General features: G+C 36.6%; 1 protein-coding gene across 3 annotated transcripts in view; it reads right to left on the bottom strand.

Annotated features, from left to right (window-relative positions):
- Positions 1 to 709: 709 nt before the first annotated feature.
- The window catches only part of pde1cb (phosphodiesterase 1C, calmodulin-dependent b), a 69,042-nt gene continuing 60,616 nt past the window's right edge, over positions 710 to 9,135 (bottom strand). For all 3 annotated transcript variants that reach the window (XM_043264671.1, XM_043264680.1, XM_043264690.1), the window contains 6 exons: positions 8,278 to 8,359; positions 6,815 to 6,929; positions 5,993 to 6,159; positions 4,981 to 5,172; positions 4,116 to 4,172; positions 710 to 3,191 (listed from right to left, as the gene is read on the bottom strand). In XM_043264671.1, coding sequence (XP_043120606.1) covers positions 3,175 to 3,191; positions 4,116 to 4,172; positions 4,981 to 5,172; positions 5,993 to 6,159; positions 6,815 to 6,929; positions 8,278 to 8,359 — 630 coding nt within the window. In that variant the 3' untranslated portion in view covers positions 710 to 3,174. The remainder of the gene's footprint in view (positions 3,192 to 4,115; positions 4,173 to 4,980; positions 5,173 to 5,992; positions 6,160 to 6,814; positions 6,930 to 8,277; positions 8,360 to 9,135) is intronic.

The raw sequence follows: 9,135 nt of genomic DNA, 5'->3' as shown, positions 1-9,135 counted from the left end.
GCATTTGGATTGCACAATTACAGACTAATAAACTAAATGTGATGCATAATTATCGGGTCGTACAGAAATCAAACAGTTGAGATTTCCGTAATGGTACCAATAAACTAACTGTGTTTTAAATAATACCCAGGGTTAAATATTTATCGCCTCTAAATCCATTTTTAACTGAATGATCTTAATTTTCACGACAAACTTAATTTAAACAGTTTCAATAAATGCATTATGGAAAATATGATTATATTATATTACATTAATGGTTTATATTTCCTATCCCATTTCATTTATGTATGTCTGATAGACACGCATACCATTAAGTTTATTAGTTTATGTTTAAACTGTGTGATCCAAGTGGGTGGAAATGTGATGTGCAATTCATACGCGTGATCGTGGACCACAAAACCAGTCATAACGGTCAATTTTTTCCCAAACTGAGATGTCTAATCAACCTGAAAGCTGACTGCATAAGCCTTCCCTTGATTAGACGATATTTGGTCAAGATGCAACTACTGCAAGAAAATCTAAAAGCACCTTTCAAGTCGTCCAAATGAAGTTCTTAGCCATGCATATTACTAATCAAAACCGTTTTGATATATTCGCAATGCAATTTACAGTTTTATCTTAATTGAACAATATATGTAATATATATATATTTATATCCTGTCCACACACACACATACGCATCAGTCCCAAAAACAGCAGCACATTTGTTCTGAGCCCTTTAAGTTGATGTTTATTGTGAATCACGCGTGTGTAGACACAGCATTTTTTCTTTCTCTGCGTCCTACTCAAAACAGACATCATGGGGACGGCTAGACGCTAAAGATCACAGTGTCAACCTTTACAAACCGAACGCGATCAGCTCTCACACACACACACGCAGTCTCGTACACTCCCTCTCACACAGACACACACACACGCCGTAGCATCGTCTCAGCACACACCGCCACATGATCTCTGGTAATAGTCTGAATCTACAGGAAGCTTTACTGCAAACCACAAGGCGGCGAACTAAATCATCTGACCCACATAATCAAATTACAATTAGCTTCATTTCGGAAGAAATGCATATCCGTTACTCTCATTTTGACAGGGTAAACAGTTCTATTCATTTTGCTGTGTAAAATTATGTAAGGGGGGGAAAAAAACATTTAAATTAATAACTCTGGTAAATATTATACATGAATGAGATACAGAATTTTACAGATTTTGTATAAATAAAATACAATTCAGAAGCTCAACTTGACTAAGGTCACAACCTCAGAAAACCTAACGCATCCAGTCGAATGCATGCGTTTATCCAGTAATGCGTCCCATCTCACTCATTCAGAGAAAAACATATTTACAACAAAACAGATCAAACAAACAGAAGAAAAGAGTTCAATGTTTCAGTTATGGGATTAGTTCGTGAATGCTGAACATAATAAACGATAAACCTCAGGAAAGGAAGAACATATACAGGTCACATTTAACCCTCTTTCATTTAACCGGTTAAATGGTTGCAATCGATTTATTTTAGCTACATTTAAATGAACACATATAATTGGCTAACTTTGAGCAAAATGTATTTAAATGTAGCTGAAGTAAATTATTTGCGGTATATTTTTTTCTGTGAATGCATTAAATTGATCAAAAGTCGTTTAGAACATTACGGAAGAATTTTACTTTTGAATGATTTCTGAAGAATCATGTCACGCTAAAGACTGAAGTATGATGCTGAAAATTCAGCTTTGCATCACAGGAATAAATTCAATATTAAAACATACTAAAATAGGAAGAAGTTCTTTTAAATTGTAATAATATTTCACAATATTACAGTTTTTACTGCATTTTCATCAAACAAATAGACTTCTGTTGTATTAAAAAAGTGTACCGACCCCAAACTTGAGTGTTCACTTTATCGCCTTTAATTTTTGCTCATTTATATAATGCAATCGTGGCATTTCAGCATTTTTGACAGTCTCTTCTATGTTCTTTATAGTCCTAAAAATCGTATTCTTTTCCTCATGAGGTGACATGTGACCTGGACATGTTCTCTTCGGCTTTCTAGAGACGACCTGCTCAATGGACAGAGAAAAGCTTTTCACGAACCCCCAGGAAACCAGTAAAAATGACATACGGCGTAATATCCAGGTATTGCGGAGCGAGCACAGTGATATGGTTATGACTCACACGCTACTACGGTCAGACTTACATTGTCTACGGCGACTGCTAGTTTGTGTGTTCCTGTATAAGACGTTTCAGTTCAGCTGCTTTCAAAAAGACTACACGAAGAAAGGCATCGGAAGGTAAGCGAGAGAAGGAAAAATCTTAGGTTGAATCAGGCGTTTTCTACTCCACAGCTGCACACAGACGTGCTCGAATAGGAAATACTGCCACTTCGTACGGCTTTTCTCAAGTTATAAAAGCTCTGATCTAAACGCAGACATATATATTTTAGGGTTTCATATACACAACCTCTATTAGCAGATGAGGTGAACAAACGTGTGTCGGAGGCAGATGTTCACATCAGAGCATGTTTGCTGTAATGCATCAGTCCATGTCAGGTAAAGCGCATTTAAAATAGCTGAACGTAACATTGCTGTTGTCAAAAGCTGAATATTGTTCACAGATGCAACTGCTGCTAAGATTAGTTATTTACTGCAGGCCACATATTATATATACACATATATATATATATATGTGTGTATATATATATATATATATATATATATACACATATATATATATATATATATATATATATATATATATATATATATATATAAGTCACAGTTTGAGCTTTGCACACATACCAAGTCATCCAACTGCAAGGCTGCTCAAAAACATAGAAAGCATTTGAAATGTAGGTTTTAACGAGAATCCTTGCGTTCAGCTGCTGCATGCTTTTCTTAGTGGATGCAACCGTTGCACTTTAAAGGTTTGGGAAGGAATTCTGGTTCCGTAAATAAAACAGACCGCTCGTCTCTGGTCTGTTTTGTCCTTCCTCATTCTGAGAGACCAGTCTTATCAAAAGTCTGGAGATTTGGAGGGGATGGAGGCCGAACACAAAGTGATGCAAGCATTAGCCGTGTCCTCTAGAGGGCGACGTGGTCCTTCAGACCCGAGCGTTCTCCTGATGGTAAGTTCTCCGCTCTGTGTCTGACATCGGATCTCAAGACGCCTCTGGAAGTCACTCTAGGCATTTGCAGCTTCTGTTAGAAGCAGATTGAAAAGGTATAGATCAGCAGAAGATGGAATCACGCATGAAAAAAGTAAAGAAGTCACACTGAGAAATTCCTGGATGTCACTGCATTATCAAATTTCATATGCTCCTGCACTATGATTGCTTTTCTTCATCACTTTTGAAACCCGAATGCCTTGTGTTAAATGATAATAGTCGAAATGAGAGTTTTGGTGATTTTTAGTGGACGTATGAATATTGTTCTACCCTTCACTCAAGTGTCCTAACAGAGAAACCATTAGATGAACTAACCACGAACAAATACAAATCTTCATTCTAAACATTCAGTTTTTTATATATATAGAATATATATAAAATATATATAATAGAAGTCTCTTATGCTCACCAGGGCATTATTATAGGGCAGTAAAAATGCAGTAAAACTGTAATACTGTGAAATATTATTATATTTAAAATAACTGTTTTCTATTTTAATCCATTGCAAAAGAATAAAAATTATAATTATAATAATAATAAAGCTGTGTCTGTTGTTTGTTCAGAAATCCTCCAATATGCTGATTTGCTGTTTAAGAAAATTGTCTTCTTATTACCAATGCTTTATACATTTGCAGAAAGACATGTCATATTTTAATGCTTTTTTCTATTATTATAAAAATGTAAAAGAACAGCATTTACTTGAAATAAATCTTTTTGACATTACAAAGGTCTTTACTTAAATGCCTTTTTAATGCATCTTTTTTATTTTAACCCCACATGTTTATGCTTTTATGTGCTTTCATTCTTTCAAAAAATCCACTTGTTCTGATATGTTATTATACGATGCATTACCATTCAGACATTAAATATCTAATATGTTGTTAATGTCACTGTTAGTAATTACAGTATATATTAAAGCAACAGAAGTCTCGGTTACAAAATGAACATGTACGTTTACCATCGAGTGTTCTCTTGTCTTCCTCTGCTGGTGATTCTGCCTCTTCAGATACTTCTCCTGTTTGCAGACATTAGATTATTAGACAATTATTAGATGAACAGACAAAAAAAAAAAAAAAGTCACGACACGGACACTGAAAGCACTATTGTAAAACATTTTCAGAATGGCATACTACAATACTACTTTTTTGACTACTTTTGCAAAATATAGAAAAGTGCCAGCGGTGATAGCCTTGTGCCAATATTTAGCGCTACTGCACTCGGGGTCCCGAGTTGGGGTCCCGACTCACAGACCTTTCCCGATCCCGCCCCCCTCTCTCTCCTGCTTCGCTTCCTGTCTACCGACTGTCCTATCAAAATAAAGGTGATAAACGGCAACAATAAATCTTATATATATATATATATATATATATATATATATAGTTTATTTGCAAAAACATACTTTTTTATTTTTCGTAATTAAGTTTTTTATGCTTTATTGTGTTAGTTATCCGCATTTTTTTAACCTAATCAAAATCACACAACTGCAGTTTGATTGAGATTAATTGAAATGCAAAATGAAAATGATTAGAGTTATGTTTTTGCAAATGAACTCATATAGACCAGTACTGTTCATAAGTATGCATATTCTCAGGATATAGGTATAGATAGATGATAAAGGTCATGTGATTTGCTAAATCTAATCAGACCGTGTTCACGGACTAATAAAAACAGTATGCAGTATTGAGTATATGTATAAAATGTTTTTACTCTGTTCCGCACGTAGCCTTACTCTTAGTACTCCTCTGGTTATCCACCAGAGGGCAGTCAATGCTAAAAGTTACACCTGAGCTGACAGTAACAATTACACTATTTGAACACAATACCGTTCTGTAATTTCTGATGTGCCTCTTCGTTATTTGATTTGTCATGGGGGCTTTCTTCAGGGGGTCCGTTTACCCCTCCCGGCTCTGGGTCGTCCTCTCCCACCCTGTCTTTCTTTGGTCCTGACAGCTCCTGGTTCTCTGCCGTCGCCTCCTGCTGTTCCTCCTGCTCTCTTTTAGCCTTCTCCTCCGTCTCTGATAGCAGATACAGCAGGAGGTGCATTATTCTCTATTTGCTTACACAGAATGCATCAAATGAGCAAAACGCCGTAAAGGTTTGGATGTACTGTACCAATTCATTACTATTTTCCCAGTTTAAGTCATCCATCTATGAAATAATTGCCACACATCAATTTGTCCTTCTCATCTCAACATATTCATGCCCATATTCACAAGGTGCATTAGTTTTCCTATCCAATCTAACATCATTCAAAATTGTATTTTATTTTATTTTTTCAACCTGAAAGTGGTGTATAAAGTTACTGTTACTGAAAAGAAAGAGTCAACTCTGAATCATTGATTCAAGCTGCAGATTAGCGTCACGCAACGGAGGGCATTGGAAAAATCAAATAAGGCAAAAATAAATGCATATTATAAGAAAATGAAAGTGCTTTTTGACCTTGCATGCATGTCAGCCTGTCAGCCAAAACCAGAATATGAACCTTTCATAACCCATATAATCTTTTAGAAAGTCTCTCCTGCTCACCAAGTCATCAAAAAGACATTAAAGCCTTAATACTGTAAAATTTGATTGCAATTTAAAATAACTATTTTCAATTTAAATATATTTTAAAATAATAAACAGATTTTTCAGCAGCATTAATCCAGTCTTCAGTGTCACACGATCTTTCAGAAATCATGCTGATTTGCAGCTCGATGCACATTTAGCATTTTCTCCTGAACAAAACGCAGTAATCTTAATTTCATGCTAATTTTGCGTTGAGTTCCAGTATGCAAACGATCCCGATTGAGTATGTCCTTGCATACTAATGCATAGGGAACAGTTTTATCGCACCTTTGGCCGCCTGCGCCTTCCACCGCTCCCTGTTCAGAAAAACCTCCTCGTTCCAGATGCCCTTGAAGTTCTTCAGGTCCACGGTGAGGAGCGAGCAGCTTTGAGATCCGCTTGCATCAGAACCAGTGCTGTTCACACTGCTCCGCTTCGCATCTCCCGCAGTAATGCTGCTTGAGATGATGGGGACACAAATCACATTACGAATGCATCGGCAGCAATCGCATCACATCCACTAAGCTTCCGTAACATCTCCACATCTACCTAAATTTCATTTAATACTCCATCTATCCACTCGGTTCTGTTGTTTTCCTGCTCTGTTGATCATTAATATGCAGCTACCGCTGCTCTGTCCCTTGTATGAACCTTTGATCTGTTTCGGTTCGCTGTATATTCTAAATGGAAGGCATATAATTCAGCACTTTGTATGCAGAAGGCATGGTTTGCTATGAAAAGAGAGAAGGTGCTCTAAGTCAGCCGCAGCCATTCAACTCCTACCTAGAAAATCCAAAGTAACTTACAAACTAAAGGAGAGTTAAAGTGAAGTCACTCCGACTTCTACTGGAACTGATTGATCGCTTTGTAATCAATTACAAGGCTAAGAAAGCGTATTTATATGTATCTGAACGATGAAACTGAGGTATCTGAATTGGATTTGCAGTCATGACTGCAATGGCATCAGTGAATTGGGTTTCGATAAAAAGACAAGCTTTGCCACGAGGCACTATTAGAGCGGTCTGAGCTCTAATTTGTCTGTCTTAATGTCCATTCATTATCTCTATTCCTGTACTGCAGAAGCAAAAAATGCAAGACAGACTTCCAGACCTGCGGAAACCAGCCAGGCCTGAACTTGTGGCCTCTTCGATGAGCGGAGTGACGATCTTCTCGGTCATATCCGTCAGGACCGTGAACGTGGGAACAACGATGAAGTCGATGAAACCTGCAAGAAATTAAAAAAAGAAATGGCTTGGCATTGAAAGAAGCGATTTGAATAAGTAATAAATAATATGCATAATCTTTAAGAAAGCGGAGAGTTTCAGCTATTGCAAGTTTGAAGCAGAAATGTCTAATTTTTGTTTAGCCAGGATTTATTCACCCTCAGAAAATACAAGATTTAGTTTCTTCATGAGAATAGAATTGGAGAATCTAGCATTATTTCAGTTGCTCACGAATAGATCCTCTGCTGTGAATGGGTGCCGTGAAAAAGCTGATGAAAACATCACAAATAATCCATACCACTCCAGTATATCCATTAACATTTTGGGAAGAGAAAAGCTTAACTTTTGTAAAATAAAAACAAAAAACAAACCAGTAAGAGATTTTAAACTTCAAATAGATGCTTTCGGCTAAAATATACAATCTCAATTCATAATATGTGACCTTGGGCCACAAAACCAGTCATAAAATCCACGATAAAATAAGATTTAAACATAAAATTGAGATTTACACATCATCTGAAAGCTGAATTAATAATCTTTCCATTTATGCATGGTTTGTTAGGACAATATTTGACCAAGATACAAACATTTGAAAATCTAAAATGTGAGATTGCTTTGAAAAAAATCTAAATACGCCAGAAAATCACCCTTAAAGTTGTCCAAAAGAAGTTCTTAGCAATTCATATTACTAATCAAAAATTAAGTTTTAATATATTTATGGTAGGAAATGTGCAAGATATCTTAATGTCACGTGATCTTTATTTAATAACCAAATGAAAAAAAATCTAAATATTTTAAACCATTCAATCTATTTTTGGCTATTACTATAAATATACCCCGTAGACTTAATAATGGCTTTGTGGTCCAGTGTCACATATTGCTTTCTCCACTGAAATAAAACAGTCTAATTTGAATCAAACAAAAAAACTGTCTAAAACAGTTTTCCCAGTATATTTTGATGTAAGAGGACAACAGGGACAACAACGAGTGTGGACCTTTACACTAAAGAAAGCATTATTATGGATGATATGACTCATATTTTGGTCAAAAACAATAGTTTAATGATGGATTTGTTTCCAACAAACGTTAAGTACTTCATAGGATGTTAACTGATGGACAGGAGTGGATTATTGTGATGTTTTTATCAGCCGTTTCTGACATTCTGACGGCACCCATTCACTGCATTGTTGAGCAAGTGATGCAATGCTACGTTTATCCAGATCTGAACCCAAGAAACAAACTCATCTACAACTCGGATTGGCCTGGGGCGAGTCATTTTTCAGCAAATTTTTAATTTTGAGGTGAATTGTTCCTTTAATGTGAGTATATGAGTGTGTTTGCGTCACTCACCGATCTGGGACTGAGCCACCATCGTGGACTTACGGTCGCACAGAGGCGAGAACGGCAGGCCAAGTTCTGCCTCCTTATCGCCCTGCAAACACAAACACAAACACATCACGCATTGCTATAATAACACATTGCACAATATTATCAGTGGACAATTGCACAATTATTAACACAGGTTTACCGCGATATGATATGACACAGCTAATGGACAGTTGCTGCACTGGATCTGGTTTATAAAGATTTGTTTCGTATATGAAATATTCGCAAACATTTCTTGAAGGCAGACTAAAATAAAATAAACCGTCACGCTTTCATGTTGGGCCTGTCACGATCGATCTGCCTCCTGGAGTGTTCAGCTGCTGGAACAATACTAGACACACACACAGGAATAGCTCCAGTCCTCTAATCTGTCAATCAATCAAAGCATATTTATGTGGCCCGCTCTATGGAGAATAGAGCTGTGAATGTGCTTTATAACAGTCACTTTAGTAACGGATAAACAGACACATGACGGCTAAGAACAGGACGTAATACAGAGAAAGCGATTCCCTTCCTTTGTTCGCTATACAAAGCAACAGAAACAGCCTGTGTTGACAATCGATAACATTCAACCAAAAGAAATAGCAATGCATACCTACGTTTTATATATTTATATATTTGGATTCTCTGGAGCGAATGGGCGCCGTCAGAATGAGTGTTAAAACAGCTTTTCATCAGCTGTTTTAACACTCATTCTGACGGCGCCCATTCGATACCACACCACGATAATCCACAAGTAAGCTGCATCAAGACGTCCTGCATCAATGCTTAAAAATACTTCCTCCAGTGAAAAAGTTGTCCTCTCACATCAAAATCGACCAA

This window comes from Puntigrus tetrazona, chromosome 2, assembly GCF_018831695.1.
Source record: "Puntigrus tetrazona isolate hp1 chromosome 2, ASM1883169v1, whole genome shotgun sequence".
NCBI classification, from domain to species: domain Eukaryota; kingdom Metazoa; phylum Chordata; class Actinopteri; order Cypriniformes; family Cyprinidae; genus Puntigrus; species Puntigrus tetrazona.
The sequence above is the reverse complement of the archived record's forward strand: the minus strand, read 5'-3'. Positions and strand labels throughout refer to the sequence as shown.